The sequence below is a fragment of the Tamandua tetradactyla genome, chromosome 5, assembly GCF_023851605.1.
Source record: "Tamandua tetradactyla isolate mTamTet1 chromosome 5, mTamTet1.pri, whole genome shotgun sequence".
NCBI classification, from domain to species: domain Eukaryota; kingdom Metazoa; phylum Chordata; class Mammalia; order Pilosa; family Myrmecophagidae; genus Tamandua; species Tamandua tetradactyla.
The window spans coordinates 42089181-42105017 of record NC_135331.1 but is presented as its reverse complement, the minus strand read 5'-3'; the positions used below and the strand labels follow the sequence as shown (position 1 = coordinate 42105017).

Below are 15837 nucleotides of genomic sequence, written 5' to 3'. Positions count from 1 at the left end.
TTTGCAGCATACTCTCCATCAAAAAAGGAAGAGTATAATACCTAATAAAGAGATGTTAAGTGTGCACAGGTAGTTCCTGCTTTTCGTGTGGTCCAGGTTCAATTCCCAGACCATGCACCCCAAAATAAAACAAAAATTGAGGTGTTAAAGACAAACTAGCATAAAGGTGAGACTTTCAGATGTAATCAGAAGGCATAAAAGAGGATAAAGGGAAAGGCAGTCTCACTGTGATTCATTTTCTCTAATACCATTACCACATACCACCATATACAAGTCTCTTTGTGCGCCACTGAGGCAATGCTAATCCCCACGATGGGACACAGTGGCATAATGAAACTTTAGTATTAGACTTGACATTACCACCCTTGCTTTAATCTTGTTAGTGTTGACCCATTATTCTAGGCTGTCTGGATCTTTTGGGATCCTGATTCAAGAATTTTGTATATTAATCATCCCTTCAAATTATAGCCACCTCTCCCTGGACCTCCAGGATTATCCCCTAATTGGTCTGCAGCCCTTCTAACCCCTTTTTTGCATGGCAACTAGAGCAATCTTTTCGGAACAGCAAACTGGATCCTGTCATGGTCCTCCCAACCCCTAAACCCCAACATATATACATACTAAGATCTCTATCCCCTTCCCCACACACACACACAAATGCAATGGCACTGCCTCTTCCCCGACACACAAAACACAAACAAATCGTGTATTCACTCCCTGTGTTAGTTAGATTCAGTTGTCAACTTGGCCAGGTGAGCATATCTAGTCTTGCTGCTGCAGACATAAGCCAATGGTACGTGAACCTCATCTGTTGCCAATTACATCTGCAGTCAGCTAGGAGGCGTGTCAGCTGCAATGAGTGACATTTGACTTAATTGGCTGGTGCTTAAATGAGAGAGTGCAATGTAGCACAGCCTAAGCAGCTCAGCATTCCTCATCTCAGCACTAGCAGCTCAGCCCAGGCCTTTGGAGATGCAGAAAGAAGTCACCCCGGGGAAAGTTGTTGGAACCCAGGGGCCTGGAGAGAAGACCAGCAGAGACCATCTTGTACCTTCCACGTAAGAAAGAACCTCAGTGGAAAGTTAGCTGCCTTTCCTCTGAAGAACCAACAAAATAAATCCCCTTTTATTAAAAGCCAATTCGTCTCTGGTGTGTCGCATTCCAGCAGCTAGCAAACTAGAACACTCCCCTTCTCCCAAGGCACACATAACATACAATCACTTGGTGGCATCCCAATTGCTCTTTGGATAAAGAGCCAAACCTCTAACATAACTATGGATCCCAACTGACCTCTAATTGTGTGTCATGCCACTCTTCTCACTTGCTCCACTCTCTGGATTTGTTCCTTAAATTTACATTTTCCCTCTGCCACAAAGCCTTTGCTGCTTTTCCTCTCTCTAGAAGGCTCTCTTTACCTCTCCCATCCCAGTCCCTACCCCTGAGTTAGCCCAGATTCAACCTCCAGGTCTTCTTCCTCAGGAAGACTCTGAGATCAGATCAGAATCTTTTGTTACAGGCTTTCAAAGAGCAGTTCCTTTCCCTCACAGAACTCATTTCAGTGTGTAATTATATATTCCTTGTAAACTCAACTAATGGCTGTGTCCCCTCCCTACATAATCAGTTCCATGAGTGCAAGAACTTCGCTTACTTTTGCTCATTATCAGTTCTCTTGTATTCAGCACAGTACCCAATATAGTACTCAAAAAGTGTTTACTAAAAGAAAAAAAAATAAACAAAAGTTATAAGCATTTAATCAGAAAACTTACATCTTTCTCTAGGCAACCTCTCAAGAACTTAAGCAGGGCAGGGCTAAGTACAGAGCTCACTGTTGATTCTCAACGTTGGCTACAAATTAAACTCCCATGGAACACTTAAAAAGTACCGAATTTTAAAATTAGCCTTTTTCCACCTTGCTCAAAGGACCATTACAAGAAGCTTTACCTAATACCCAGCTGAAACCCAGATAAACATTAGCTCTAACATAGCTATGATTTCCCTTTTTTTTGACCACTGACTCTTTCAAAAAGGGAAATGAATTTTGTATATTACACCACTTCCCGTGTGTATTAGTCAGAGTTCTCTAGAGAAACAGAACCAACAGGCGATATCTGTAAATATGAGATTTATAAAAGTATCTCATGCAACCATGGGGACCTAAGAGTTCAAAATCTACAGGGCAGGCCAAGAGCTGACAGCTCCAATGAAGGTCCTCAATATACTTCCCAGGAGAGGCTGACTAGCTGAAGCAGAGAGAGAGATTCTCTCTTCTAAATCCTCCTTAAAAGCCCTCGGGTGATTAGATTAAATGTTACTCATTGCAGAAGATACTCCCCTTAGCCGAACGCAGATGTTACCAGCTGTGGATGCTCATGATTTAGGTCCACGAAATGTCCTCACAGCAACAGAGAGGCCAGAGCTTGTTTGACCAGACAACTGGGCACCATCACTTGGCCAAGCTGACACATGAACCTGACCATCACACTATGGCTTCTTTTAAGCAGACATGTCTTTCCTTTCTAGTGCCCATGGAACTTCTAGAACTAAGGAACTTATCCAATACTACGTGGATACTCAGTGTAAGAATCAAATCTATTACCTCTGTCCACCTCCACTCGCAACCCAGAACCTTTTCACTTCACTGCACTGTAGTTCTGACATACTCACCTGGTTGGTAAATGGGTAGCAGCTGAAGTGAATGCAATTTGATGTCATCAGGGAAGACATAAGAGGAGATATCAGGAGTAAAATGTCTATGGATTAAAAAAAGAGAGATATCTAGATACCATGTAGTTTACATATATATTAAATGTTACTGGATAAAAAGCTTTTAAATACCTATAGAGCAGGTGCTGAAAGCCAAAATATTTTATATTTTCATCAGTTAAGCCTGTTGACTCCAGTGTAACTGATACTCCAGACTGTCTACTTTTTTCACCAAGAAGTTCTGTGGACTTCTGGCAAATAACAAAACCGTCTGTCTCAATCTGCGACGTTTCATGACTGGTGCCTTAAAAAATAAAATTCAAGAGTCTGACAACTTCAAGTACAACTCTCCACTTGCATGAAATTAGATTTCAAAACGTGCCCCACCCCCACCAAATAAATACACAGCTATTGTATTTATCTCTCCACACACATCCTCTACATTTCCAAGGCACTACGACACTGCCGTGTCTATTCCTCACAACAACCAGGAAAGTACAACGGGAGAGGTACTGTCATCCCCATTTACAGACGAGGAAGTGCAAACACAGAGACAGTGTTACTTAAACCAAAGTCATCCAACTAGTAAATCTGAGAACTGGGAATAGAAACTCCTCATTCAGCAGCAGCCATTCTACTATTTCCCAAACCCCATGGGAAAGGAATAAGCAACCATATATGCTAGAGCACTTCAGAGACTGAAAGAGGTATGGGTTTGTTCTATGCCTAAAACAAAAAAGCAAGCTAAAGTCACCATTTACCTTCTCGCGTCTGCTTCACTGAATTATTGGCCTCATGTGGATGGTGGTTAACACTCCCTCCATTTTTAAGGTCTGAGTCCAGTTTTAGGATTAAGACTTCTAAATCTGACATGACAGCGACATATCCAGCACAAAAAGAAATTTCTACAGGAATGATATTATCTATGTGTATTACTAAAGAACGTTCAAAATCCAAGACTGAGAATTCGTCATTAACGATCTGATACTTCAAACTAAACAAGACTAACTCATGTGTGCAGCCAACAAGAAGATCTCCTTTCACAGGGCAACAGGAAATGCATAAGGGGGCTTCACAAAGCGGCATTTCGATAATAGACATCTGGTCTCTGAAGATTTCATTGAAGGGTGCCTCCACATTATGCCCAACCATTCGGATGCACACTCGAGAGGTCTCAGTCGTTTTACTCCTCCAGTTCACGTAAGCACGAAGAAATGTAGCTTTGTTTTTCTCTTCAATCGCCACCAAATAATCTCCTGAGAAAGAAATAAGATTATCCTTAGGATTTACAACCTTAAATTCAGTCACTTAATGCCATGAAAGAATATTATGAATCACAACAAGAATGATCAAATTCAAGACTGAACAGAACAAAATCCTAAGTAACAAGGCTCTTATGCATCAGTATTTTAACTGACATTAGTCATTTCGGTTCAGAAATACAATTGCTCTCCATCTTAGTATCTTAAGATAACCTATTAATTATTCACATAACTTACACAGAAATTTAACATTTTATCCCTTAAATTAGCACTAGGTTTTTCTCATAGCTGAATCTATACCTTCAACGAAGTTGTCCTGATGCAAAAAGTTCAGTATTTTTAGAGTGATTTATAATTAGTTATAAAGTAAGGAACTCTGCCTAGGTCACCTCACAAGTCAAACATTCATGTCAACTCTGAGAAATAGGATAAAGCTGTATATATTAAATAAAATGGACACCAAAGTTACTCTTTCCTTAATTATCGATTGTATTAGATTATCTGTATTTACTGTGGGAAGTTAAATTGGTAACGAAACAAAAAAAAAAAAGCACAATGATCTCACCCCCCCGCCGCAGTCCCATCCCTGTGACCAGCGTTAAACACGTGGCCTGTGTATGTGCCCTCCTACACCTTTCTCTATGCTCATCTAAACATACATAGAGAGGAATATTTTCTTTGTAAACCCTCCCCACTTCTATTTTCTTTTTACCATCATGGAATGCTAAATATATTTAATAGTCTACAACTTTTAAAAATTAACAAAAAATCTCTCCCTCCAAGTTAATACATGGTTATCTAAAATTCTTTTCAATATTTGTATATTATCCTATAATACATGGGTCATAATTTATTCAACAACTCTCCTAATTACGCACATTCATACAGTCATATAATTTCTCAATGCAAGCTGTGCATTTTCCATAGGTTGTTGGGTATTTCTTAATGAACAGAAGATTTCTGAGCAAAAGGTTTAGTAATCCTTTGGCAGTTATCGGTAATAATCATTTTCTCCCTTTTTCTTCTCTGTTTAACCTCTTTAAAAAATATTAAAGCAGCTGTAGATGCAAGAAGTACAGAGTTCCCATACACAGCAACCACACAGTTTTCTCTATTGTAAACATTTTGCATTGGGGTGGTAACTATGTTACAACTGATGAACCGATATTAAAATAATTACATTATTAACCTAGTCCACAGTTTGCATTACGGTTCACTCTGTTGTACAGCTCTATGGATTCTTTAAAAGCCTTTATTCTGGTAACATATACACAATGTAAAATCTTCCATTTTAAACACTTTGAAGTATACAATTCAATGGTGTTAATTATAGTCATGTCGTGCTATTATTGCCACCACGGAGGTAGCTTTTGGTAGTCTATTGTCTGACTTTTGACTTTGCTTATGGCATCTTTTACTATACAATTTTTATGTAGTCAGGTATGTAGCGTTTCCTTCTTGGCTTCCCAGTTTCCTTAAACAATTTCTCACGTTCCTCCAAGTTACATAAATATTCTCCTACATAGTCTTCTATTTCAGTGGGTATTTTTAGAGTTTTAATCTTTAGAATTCTGGCGAGGTAAAGGACAGGATAAGGCAGGGATCTAACGTTAATTCTTTCAAACGCTTCTAAATGTAGAGCCTATTGTCCTAACACCATTGAGTAAGCCAGTCCTTCCCCACTGAACTGGAACAGAAGTGCTGATTTTAGTGTACTAAGTTCCCATATGCAGGTGCAGCCCCTTTCTGAAGGCATTCACCAGGCTCCGTCCATTCTTGATCTTCCAAACCGAACCAGTCTTCAAGGAGAGGCAAGCCTTCCCTGGCTCTCCAGGTTACTGATGCTACCGAGATGGAGCCTGACACCAGTTCTCTCCTTGGAGCTCTTGGGAGAACGCCTGAATTTACATTCTTCCAGCCTCCATGTTTGTGCACTCAGATCCAGAGAAAGAGTCTGGAGAGAATTTATGCCTCTGTCTTCCTAGAATTCCCTCAGGAAATGAATTTTAAAACTAAGAATGATTGATGCATTACAATAAGAGCTTCTTATTCATGTACTTGTAAATATACGACTATTTGGTCAAGTCCACTTAATTATACATAATCATCAAATAGATTGTTCCCATATTGACTTGTGTACCCGTTTCAAAGCATTATGTACCCCAGAAAAGCCATGTTTAATCTTGATCCAAGATCAAGATCTTGTGGGGGCAGCCATTTCTTTTAACCTTGATCCAATACTGTAGGGTAGAAATTTTTGACTAGATTCTCCCCTGAGATGTGGCACACCCATCTGTGGGAGTGAAACTTTGATGACATGGAGATGTGATTCCACCCATTCAGAATGGGTCTTGATTGGTTTACTGGAGTTCTTTAAAAGAGGGAACATTTTGGAGAGAGCTGACAGGTAGAGCTAATGTTCGAGACAGAAACAGCCAGAACCTTAAGAGAAGAGATCTCCCAGGATGATGATTAGTTAAGAGATGAAACCCAGAGTTTTGTCCTGGAGGAGCCAAGTAAGGGCCCACAGATGCCTTGAGAGGAAACCATTGGCCTCAGAAGGTGGAAGCAATGGAACCTGGAACAAGGACCAGCAGATGTCAGCCATGTGCCTTCCCAAACTAAGTTTCCTTGAGCCAAGACATCTTTCTCTGGATGCCTTAGTTAGGATATTTATGGCCTTAGAACTGTAAACTTGTAACTTATTAAATTCCCTATTTAAGAACCAGTCCATTTCTGGTATATTGCATTCTGGCAGCTTAACAAACTAATACAACTTTTATGTACTCAAATTCATGATTTATTCTGGAAACGATGAACTAACGTGTTAAGTATCTCTACATGACAAGCTTCATGATCAGAACTTTAAGGTTTATCTATTTAATCCTCACAAAAGCCTTCCAGGATCTCATCTAAGATATCAAGAAACTGGGACTGCGAAAAGTTAAGTCACCACAGCTGACAAATGATTGAGCTGGGACTTAAACATGACCAGGTTAGCTCAAAAGTCTATGCTCACTCTCCAATAATGCTGCCTTTCAAAATATAAGAAAGGAAATACGTCTTCAGAACTCTGCAGAGGTTACAGCCCTTCATAAAATAAGGAACTAAAATTTTTAAACTTACGTGCCCAATGCTTTATTTCAGATTTTGTACAACTGCTTTCTTTAATAAGGTTAAAAATTATTCTCATATTTACTCTGAAACTAAGAGTCATTGATTCTTAAAAATAATAAACTTTCCCTTTTATGTACTAGGATCACTGTTTGTGTACTGGTTAACAGTAATAGGAGATCAAAGAGGCTGCACCCTAGGACAAAACTGACATCAGAAGGCAGAAAAGATATATGTCATCAAAATACATTTTATGAGTTCAGAAAACTTGAGTAAAGATAAGGTTTAAGGTACGAAAATTCCAAATGACATTATTAAATGTTCATCAAATGAAGTGGAAAACAAAACATCTTGTGGGGAGAGGGAGGGCAGTAAAAGGAGGAGACAAGGTTAAGTAGGCACCAGATTTATATTAAGCTGGTAACAAGGAAAGGCAGGGTTTCAAGGAGACCAGAGTACATTTTAGCACACCTGTCCTAAGGGACAGGCAACGACAGCCACCGGGTCTTGTCTTCCCTGCCCCACCGTCCCTAAGTACCCCAGCACCAGAGCCTTCGGCACAGTACTCAACTCTAGGCAGTAGGTCTACCTCGCAAAGAGGGGTCCCCGCTTCTCCCCTCTTCTTCCACTCACACGCAAAGCCTAAAGTTTCCCTTCCTGATGATTCTAGGGCCCCCTGCCTTTTTCAACTTCTATACACTTTCCCCCTAACTCCCCAAAATTTTATAAAAGGAGAAAAGCATTCTACTAATTAGAGATCTGTAAAAACCAAAAATGTTTTCTGCTTGCACAAGAGACTAGCAAAGCATTTACAGAAAACAAAAACGGCTGATATATTCTTTCCAGTTTTGACAAGAGAAGATAGCCACAGAGGAAGAGGGCACTGGATGCTTAAAGCAGGCCCACCTACCCCACCCCATTCCAGTTAACCGTGGTGGGAGGAAGGGACCAAAAAGGGAAAGCTGAGAAGCTGGAAGACAGGTCATCTGTATATCAGCTTACACCCAAGTCAGCCCTATTTAAGTTCAGTTATGTGTGGATAAATGCTGTATACCCAGGGACTGAAATACAAGCCAAGGGCTGAAAGTTACCTTTGAGCTATGAGACCCACACTAACGCCATCCCACATGACTCTTGGACTCTTTTTTTTCCCTCAAGGCAGTCAGTTGAATTATAAGAACATCTTTGTTCTTTAAGACTTCATTCATGAGGTCACCATGCACGGACTCGGGCCTTCCTGCTGGCACTCTGGCCCAAGGTCAGTGTGTCTCCATCCTGCCTGAATATAAGGCTCACCCCAATGCTGGGTGTCAACCTAGACCAAGTGACACTGGAGTATGGCTCAGGCGCTGGTATTTTTAAAAGCTCCCCATGTGATTATTGTGCACAGATATTGTGCACAGGTAAGGAGCCCAGAATCACCACTACCAACAGGCAAGGAATTTCCACCACAAGCTTAGTAACTCCTACCATTCTACCACTTCCAATTTGAGAATAAATGTCCATTTGGAAGAAGGCAGAAAATCTGAAAACATAATCTCTTTCTTACATATACACACATTCAACAGAGCTCTTAAAGGTGAGAACGCCTGTGCGAAGTGGGGAAAACTGCAAATATTATGAAGGTATAACGGTAAGAGGCAATGTCATAAGAAACACCAAAATCAGGATCATATGATGACAGTGCAACTCATAAAAGGTCCTAGAGTCTCCATTAAAAAAGACCCGAGGAAAAAAATAAAATAAAAAAAGACCTGAGGAAAAAATGATTGCATAGTAAGTTACTCATAAAGTTAAACAATGCTTGAGGCGAAATTTAAATGTAAATAATGGTGACAGTACGAGTTTTTCATTTTTAAAAATATGTATCTTTACCTGACAAAATGAAGGTTAGATACCGCATATAGTAGTCCTACAGTATTTTACTTAGCCACAAAATCCCAAATTCTAAGAATCATTGATCTTGTCATTCAACTTACCTTTAAAAAAAAAATAAAACAAAACAGAAACTGAGACCCAACAGTTTCTATAAATGCACGCCCAACCAGGGACTAGATCTCCAATCCAGGCTAGTGCAACCTCAGCCTAACTGCTTTTCCACCGTAAATACTGCACTTTATTTCCCTCTTAAAAAGCATGTATTAAACTTAAGTGTATTTTGCAGTTCAAGGAATCCTGTGGTGGATCCTTCTGGAACCTGAAGAAGTACCTGTTTTCAACTGCTGTAGTTTTCTGAAATAGGGTTACACTCACAGCACCCCTGGCATTCTTTCACACGTCTAGTGGGAAAAACAGTACTGCGTGTTCAAGTCCAAGCCCTGAGTTCCACTCAAATAGAGACATAGAAATCAGCATTTAAGATAAACGTTCCAAACCCCGCAAGAGCGGAAGGAAGGAGAGATGAAAACGGGCAGGCCGTGAGGTGGGATCACTGGAAGCAGGGAGTACCTCAGGGTTCGGATTCTCCTTCCCCCTACTTTTCCCTCCTCAAACACCCACACATGCACGAGCATCGGGGATGATCGGGTGCCATCCACCCGGCACGGGCCCGTCCGGAGAAGGCACCAGAAAAGGTGCGGCGGGCAGCAGCCCCGGCTCCCACCTGCGGCTCCCACGGCAGCGCCGAGGTCGGCAGGCGCGCGTCCCCAGAAGCCCCAAGTCCCTTCCCCCCAAACGGGCCGACCAGACGCTGCGCCGGACAGAGGCGAGGCTCCGAAAGTCTCTCGGCCGCGACTCACCGGCCTCGCTGTAGGCCAGGCGCAGCACCCGGCCGACAGTGGAGAAGGCGCCCCGCGGCTGGCACAGCTGGCGCCCGGCCACGGCGAACGCCTCCACCCGGCAGCCCGCCGCCACGAACAGCGCGTCGCGGCCCCCGCCGCAGAACTGCTCAGGCTCCCGCTGGCACGGCACCACCTGCTGCGACCCGAACGGGTGCAGGTTGTACAGCTGCACCATGCCGGCGCCAGCCGCGCCTCAGCCCCGCACCCGCCGTGCCTCAGCCCCGCGCCAGCCGCCGAGACCTAGCCGCTTCCGCGAGAGAGGGGAGGGGCCGCGTCACGTGGGCGTCGGCGGCCCGCCCGCGGCGCAGCTGTTTAAAGAGGCGGCCGCGAGGCCGGGCGGAAGCCGCCCCAGCGGTGACTCTGCCCGCCCCGGCCCGCGCATGCGCACGCGAACGCCCTCCCAGCCCGGGACTCGAGCTTTCGCTGCTAAGTTTGCTTGGCGCTCTGCGAGTGATGGGAGGGGGGATAGCTAGGTGCTTGCCTTCATCTATCGTTCCTTCTTTGGGGCGGGCGTAATGTTTTGGCCCCTGTGTATGTTTAACGCGTGATCATCTGCTACCTTGTACCATTCCATATTTATTTGAGGGACATTACTCTTGTCCCCCCCTCATAGCCAAAAGAGCAGAACCTAGAACATGTTTTCTGGCAATAAATATTTAAGAAAGAATCCATGGGCCTCATCTAGTAAACTCCACTCATTTGACGGGAGATTAATCTGAGCCCCAGAAGATAAAAGGACTACCGGGGTGGGGTGGGTGGGGCTGGGGGAGTGGTAATCCCCTGGCGCTCAATTCAGCGCTCCTACGACCATCCTGTACTATCTCTATCTATTCAAGACGTGTCAACATGGAGCTCGTGATTCCAATCGCATTTTTCCCCTCAGTTTTAGTTATAAGCCACTAAATATTAGTAGCCACTCTTTTAATTCATCCAGACAGTAAGTCTGTAAGTATGGGTTGGGGGATACTGTCTTACTTTTGGCACTCAGGAGTAAAACTGAAAAAAGTGAATTTTCCTTCAGTCAATCACCTTCATGGGTCCTTTATTCTAAGAGTTTACATATTAGGTGCAGTTGGATTGAAGCTGAGCTCTGCTTACATGTTGTATGCTTTCCAGATGAATAAAACACTCCTAAGTGATATTAATTGATAATTCACATAAGATGCTTGCATAAGTGAATACTCTTATTAGTAGGAAATGTACACGGAAGCAGTATGATGTAGCAAGGAGTATGATGTGTGCAACTTGCACTCAGATGTTAAGAAGATATAGACAGACAGATAGATTATAGAATATGGCAAAAGTGGCAAAATGTTAAAATTAATGGACCTGGGTATTTGGGGTGGGGGTGGGTGCATGTTGGCCTACTCTGTGTGGAGTTCATCTTATTTTTGCATCTGTCCTGTAAGTTTGAAATTATTTCAAAATAAGAAGTTAAAAAGCATTTTTTAAAAAGATCCTATGTAGGTGTTAACAAATTGGAACAAGATGGGCCTTAATCTATATAATTAGAGGCTCTATAAAGAGAGAAAATTCAGATGTCATCAATCAGAAAGCCACAGGAAGAAGTCAGAGGTCAGCAAAAATCAGAAGAGCAGACTGTTTCAGTTTGCTAAAGCTGCCAGAATGCAAAATACCAGAAATGAACTGGCTTTTACGAAGGGATTTATTAGGTTACAAATTTACAGTTCTAAGGCCATGAAAATGTCCAAATTAAGGCATCCAGAGACAGGTACCTTGCCTCTGAAGCAAGGCCCATGGCATCCAGGGTTTCCCTGTCACATGGAAAGGCACCTGGAGACGTGTGCTAGCCCTTCTCTCCAAAATGTTTCTGGGCTTCTGTGTGTCCTTGCTTGTAGATCCTGGGGCATTTTCTGTCTCTCTTAGCTTATCTGGGCTCTGAACCCTCTCTAAAATGTATTTCCTTAAAGGACTCCAATGAACAAATTAAGACCCACCTTGAGTGGGTTGGGGTCATTTCTCCATGGAATCAACCTAAGCAAAGGTCCCACCCAACAACAGATCTGCCCCCACAAGAATGTACTTTTGTATGGGGGTGGGGGGTGCATAGTCTGGGAATTGAACCCAGGTGTCCCACATGGAAGGTGAGCATTCTCCCGCTGAACCTGCCCCCACAGGGTTGGATTAAAAGAGCACAGGCTTTTCTGAGTTACATAACAGATTCAAACGAGCACACAGGCATGGGAGGAGACGAGGGAAATTGCCATGTGACAGCCATAGAGGTACAAGTAAAGGAATCCCAACAACTGTGCCAAGCCATCACAAGAATGCAGCAGACTCTGAGAGAAGCCTTGCCGGTGCCTTGATTTCCAAACCATGAGCCATTAAATTCCTGTTAAGTCAACCCATATCATAAAAAAAAAAAAAAAAAAAAGCCAACCCATTGTGTGGCTAAGGCAAACTATGGCAATGAAGGGCTAAGAAGCTAAAAATTGAAAAGCAGGTTAAACCCAAAATAAACAGAAGAAAGTAAATCATAAAGATCAGAGCAGAAGTGTATGAAAACATAGAAACAATGGGGGAAAAGTCAATGAAACCAAAAGTTGGTTTTTTTGAAGTGATCAAAAAATTAATAAAACTTTAGGCAGACTGGTGAGGAAAAAAGTAAAAATACAAATTATTAATATCAGGAATGAGAAAAGTACCATCACTAAAGACTCTTCAGATATTTAAAGGATATTAAAGGAATATTTAGAACAATTTTATGCCAATATATTGGACAACTTAGATGAAATGGGAAAAAACACTTGAACGTCACAAACTACCAGAGCTGAATGAAGCAGAAATAGATAACCTGAATAGCTATATCTAGTAAAGAAATTCCATTTGGAGTTTAAAACCTACCCACAAGGAAAACTCCAGGCCCAGATTACGTCATTGGTAAATTTTACCAAACATTTAAGGAAAAAAGAAATACCAATTCAACACACTGTTCCCAGAAAATTTAAAAGGAGGGAATACTTCCCAACTCATTCTATGAGGCCAGCATTACTCTGATCATAAAACTAGACAAATGTATCATAAGAAATGAAGCTTCAGACTGATATAGCTCATGAACATATATGTGGAATTTCTAAACAAAATTTTATCAAATTGAATACAACAAAATATAAAAAGAATAAATTATCAAGACCAAGAAGGGTTTACCCCAGGGATGCAAAGTTGGTTAAACAACGAAAATCAGTAAGAGGAATTCACCATATTAACAAACCTAAAAAGAAAAGCCACGTACATGATCATCTCCATAAATGTAGAAGAAGCTTTTGTCAAAACCCAACATATATTCAAGATAAAAGCTCTAACAAACTAAGAGTAAAAGGGCACATTCTCAATCTGGTAAAGGGCATCTATGAAAAACGTACAGCTAAGATCACTGTTCTAGTTTGGAAGCGGCCATAATGCGATATACCACAGCTAGAACTTTTAACACAACTAGAAGTTTTAACACAACCAGCTTTTAAAAAGGAGAATTTAGTAAGTTACAAGTTCTAAGGAAGTGAAAGTGTCCAAATTAAGACACCAACAAGAGGTTACCTTCACTCAAGAAAGGCCAATGGGTCAGGGACCGCTCTATCAGCTAGGTAGTCGTGTGGCTGACATCTGCTGGTCCCTTGCTCCTGGGCTCTGTTGTCTTTAGCCTCTGTTCCTCTGGGGGTTCCTCACTTTGCCTCTCTGGGGCTGGCTTTCATCTCTTGGCTTCCCTTGGCTTTCTCCAGGTTCTGGTTTGCTTAACATCTCATGGTGACACATCCATGTCTCTCTTCTCCACGTGTCAGCATCTCGGTCACCTCTGCTCTGAAATTTCTGTTGGCTCTGTGGTTTCTGTCGCTTTTGACTCTCCAAAATGTTTCCTCTTTTAAAGGAGTCCAGTAAACTAATCAAGACCCACCTAGAATGGGTGCAGTCACATCTCCATTTAATCAAAAGTCACACCCACATCTGGACATGCCACATCGCCGTGGAGATAATCTAATCAAAGATTTCCAACCTACAGTGTTGAATCAGGATTGAAGGAAACTGCTGCCTCCACAAGATTGAATCAGGATTAAAACATGGCTTTTCTGGGGTACATAATATTTTCGAACCAGCACAGTCAGCAAGATGGAATGTTTTCCCCTAATATTAAGAAAAAGACAAAGATGTTCACTCATACCACATCTGTTCATTATTGTCCTGGAGGTTCTAGAGTCCAATTATGCAAGAAAAAGAAATAGAAAGCATCCACTTTGGAAAGGAAGAAGTAAAATTCCTTAATCAGAAATAACATGTTTGTTGTAGGCAGAATTCTAAAATGACTCCCCAAGATTCCCATTCCCTCTTATTCAATCAAACACTAATCAAGGTTATGTTGTGAAGGGATTTTTGCAGTGTAATTAAAGTCAGTTAACTTTACAATACAGAGATTAACTAGATAGGCCTGACCCAATTAGGAGGCCCTTTAAGAGCAGAAATTTTTGGCTAGTAGCAGAAGAGGAAGTCAGAAATAGTTGAAGGCTAAGAAGGACTCAATGCACTGTTACTAGTTTGAAGATAGAGGAAGCCACCAGAGAAGGAACACAAGTGGTGTTCCAGGAGCAGAGTGTGGGCCTCAGCTGAAAGCGAGCAAGGAAACAGTGACCTGAGGCCTGCAGTGACAGAGAAGTGCATTCTGCCAACAATTTGAATGAGCTTGCAGGTAGACTCTTTCCAAGAGCATCCTGATAAGAGTATGGCTGACACCTTAATTTTGACCCTAAGCAGAGAGGCCAGCAGAGCCTGCCCAGACCCCTGACCCATAGAGCTGTGAGCTAATTGAAGGTGTCTTGTTTTAAATCACAAAGCTTGTGGTAATTGTAATGCAACAATAGAAAATGAATGCAATGATCATTTATGTAGAAAATTTGATGAAATGTACAAAAAAGCTACTAAAACTAATAAGTGAGCTTAGATGCAGAATACAAGGTCAGTACGCAGAAATCAATTGTATATCTAGATGCTAGCAACAATCAGAAATTGAAATTTAAAATACCATTTAAGGGTGGGCCACGGTAGCTCAACAGGCAGAGTTCTCGCCTGTCATGCCAGAGACCCAAGTTCAAGTCTTGATGCCTGCCCATGCAAAAAAAGAAAGAAAATCAAAAACAAAAAACAACTCAGCAGGCCATTTTTGTACAAATGGACAAGACAATTAAAAAATTCATATGGAAAGTCGAAGCTAGTCAAATAACTGAAAAAAAAACTTGGAGAACTAGTGCTATCTGATTTCACAGCTTAGGTTAAAGCTACAAGGTAGTGTGGTTTGGCGTAAAGCATGCATTTTCAGGTGAACACTGGCTGGAAGGTAAAAATATCTTACTCTTTTCATGTATAAAAAACACCTCTATACATGCAGTATGTAAAAAAGTATACAGTAGCTCTGTGTATTAAAATTCCGTGGAGGGGGGCAGGGGAAGGGGGGACAATTAGGAAAAAGGTCCAAAAAGGGCTCCCAGAGGGTGATGTGAGAAAAGACCGAAACATAGATGTAAACTGAATTTCGATAATGGCCCAAAGGCAATTCATTCAAATAAGGATAATCTATTCAACAAATGGTGATTGCAACAATGTAAATCTAAATGTTAAAAAAAATAAAAGAACTTTAAGGCGCACCACGGCCACCCGCGCGCTGGGCCAGCTGCCAGTGGGAGCAGAACTGTGCGCGCTTGGCAGAGCAGCACAGAGCAGCGGGCACAGGCTCGTCCTCACCGGCAGGCAGCTCCGGCCGCGAAGCTGCCTCACCCACCACGACAGGCGGCTCAGGGAGGGCCGATCTACCCGGCACTTTGGTGAGAGGGAGAATGGATGCTACAGGTTGGCCGTCCGAGATTTTGGTAATCGCGCAAAAAGCCCCGAGAATAAACAAGAGGAACAAAAGGACTCTGGATAAATCGGATTACAGCGGCTTCCTAGGAACGGCGCCTGAAATACCCCGACTTCGT

General features: G+C 42.1%; 1 protein-coding gene across 6 annotated transcripts in view; it reads right to left on the bottom strand.

Moving 5' to 3' along the window:
• HPS3 (HPS3 biogenesis of lysosomal organelles complex 2 subunit 1) overlaps window positions 1–10101 on the bottom strand; it is a 39469-nt gene extending 29368 nt beyond the window's left edge. For all 6 annotated transcript variants that reach the window (XR_013175834.1, XR_013175837.1, XR_013175836.1 and 3 more), the window contains exons 1-4: window positions 9818–10101; window positions 3465–3959; window positions 2836–3007; window positions 2665–2750 (exon numbers count right to left, since the gene is read on the bottom strand). Coding sequence is in view for 3 of the 6 variants with exons in the window: in XM_077160749.1 (XP_077016864.1) it covers window positions 2665–2750; window positions 2836–3007; window positions 3465–3959; window positions 9818–10034 (970 nt within the window). In the remaining 3 variants the exon portion in view is untranslated. The remainder of the gene's footprint in view (window positions 1–2664; window positions 2751–2835; window positions 3008–3464; window positions 3960–9817) is intronic.
• Between the last annotated feature and the right edge of the window lie 5736 nt (window positions 10102–15837).